Source organism: Grammomys surdaster, unplaced genomic scaffold (assembly GCF_004785775.1).
Source record: "Grammomys surdaster isolate TR1022 unplaced genomic scaffold, NIH_TR_1.0 140, whole genome shotgun sequence".
Classification (NCBI taxonomy): domain Eukaryota; kingdom Metazoa; phylum Chordata; class Mammalia; order Rodentia; family Muridae; genus Grammomys; species Grammomys surdaster.
Genome location: NW_021604598.1, coordinates 1,988,129 through 1,989,821, shown reverse-complemented (window position 1 = coordinate 1,989,821; position 1,693 = coordinate 1,988,129). Strand labels below are relative to the sequence as shown.

At 48.9% G+C, this 1,693-nt stretch overlaps 1 protein-coding gene across 1 annotated transcript in view; it reads right to left on the bottom strand.

Moving 5' to 3' along the window:
• Nucleotides 1-1,693, bottom strand: part of Mrpl4 (mitochondrial ribosomal protein L4) — a 6,041-nt gene that overhangs the window by 2,910 nt on the left and 1,438 nt on the right. The window contains exon 4 of the mRNA XM_028763768.1: nucleotides 312-363. Coding sequence (XP_028619601.1) covers nucleotides 312-363 — 52 coding nt within the window. The remainder of the gene's footprint in view (nucleotides 1-311; nucleotides 364-1,693) is intronic.

Sequence of the window (1,693 nt, the reverse complement as noted above, 5' to 3'; positions counted from 1 at the left end):
GAGACGGCTCCCAGTACATATGCGCTCAGTACCTCTCTCTGGAGAGATGGCTCCCAAGGATTCGTGCCCACTCAACTACTGATGTTCCTTCACGTCTCCTATTAGACTCTGAGTTCTCTGGGGCAGGGATCTGGTGGGTTGCAGCTTCTCTACCACAACAGCTACAGGGATGGGTGCTAAATTACGACCTGAGGAGGGGCCTGCCTGATTAGAACAGGCAGACAAGGCTTGAGCTGGGTTGTTTCCAGAGAGCACACTCACAGGCCGCTGAGCCCAGTGGGAAGCTCTGCCGTGCTACTCAGGACACTCACGATTCTCTTGAAGTTCCTCTGCCAAACAGCAACCTGGTGCAGAATGTCCAGCCTGGAGAGAGGGGAGGGAGACCAGAGAGGGACACTTGGTTGAAACCCGCCCACAGCTGCATCCTAGTAAAGGAAACCTGGCTCTTCCTTTGGACATTCAGGACCTCTGTCCTCTACTCTTCTCTGACCACAGGTGACACTACCTCAGCTCAAGCTAGTCTCTGTACCATGAAGTCCAGCAAGGATTGGTGGCTATGCCTATCTTCCAAGTACTTAGGAGGCTAAGGCAGGAGGATGGAGAATTAAAGGCCTACCTGTACTTCATGGTAAGACTCCACCTCTAAAAACCAAAGAGTGGAGTTGTGTTCTCTCTCTCTTTCTTTGAAATGCTCTTGTCTTGGCTGGATCAACCTCAAAGTACTCAGGAGTGCAGGAGAGACAGGTCAGTGGTTATGAGTACTTGCTACTCTTGTAGAGGCCCAGGGCCAATTCCTAGCACCCGAAACAGCTCACAGCTGGTTTTAACTCCATTTAGACCTTCCAGTTTCTGAGGCACTACACACATCACACATGTGATACACAGACAGACAGACACATTTAGGCAAACACTTGTACAGATATACAGGTGGGAGTGACTGGTATTAGGTGGAGTCAGAGGACAACCTTGGGTGTGATCCTCAGTTTCTACCTCAGTTGAGACAGGTTCTCTTGCTTGCTGATGCTCCACTGGCCAGCCTTGGAACTCCCAGGGGCTCTCCTGTCTTCCCCTCCCCTCCCCATGCACCAGTGCTTTGATTACAGATACCACATTCGGCTTTATGTGGGTTCTAAGGTTTAAACTCAGGGATTCATATCTGTGTGGCAGGTACTTTACCCACTGAGCTGTCTCCCAGCCCTTTATAATATGTTTAGTCTGATATGTCTGATATGTATTTTGTCATTTCAGCATTCAACACCAGCTGTGTTTCAGGCATACAGTGGTCAAATGCTACTAGGGCCTTCTGTATGGGGCGGTATGTCCAAAAAAGCAATCCTGCAGGCCAATGAGAAAGTTCGGTGGGTAAAGACACTTGCAGCACAGCCAGACTTGTGTACACACACACACACACACACACGAACACCTACATGCATGCCCTCACACACGGCACGCACCCAAACACCATGAAAATAGGAAACAACAACAACAAAAAAAAAAAGAAAGAAAGAAAGAAAGAAAATAGGAAACAAGCCGGGCAATGGTGGAGCAGGCCTTTAATCCCAGCACTTGGGAGGCAGAGGCAGGCAGATTTCTGAGTTCGAGGCCAGCCTGGTCTACAGAGTGAGTTCCAGGACAGCCAGGGCTACACAGAGAAACTGTCTCCAAAAACCTTTAAAAAAAAAAAAAAAAAAAA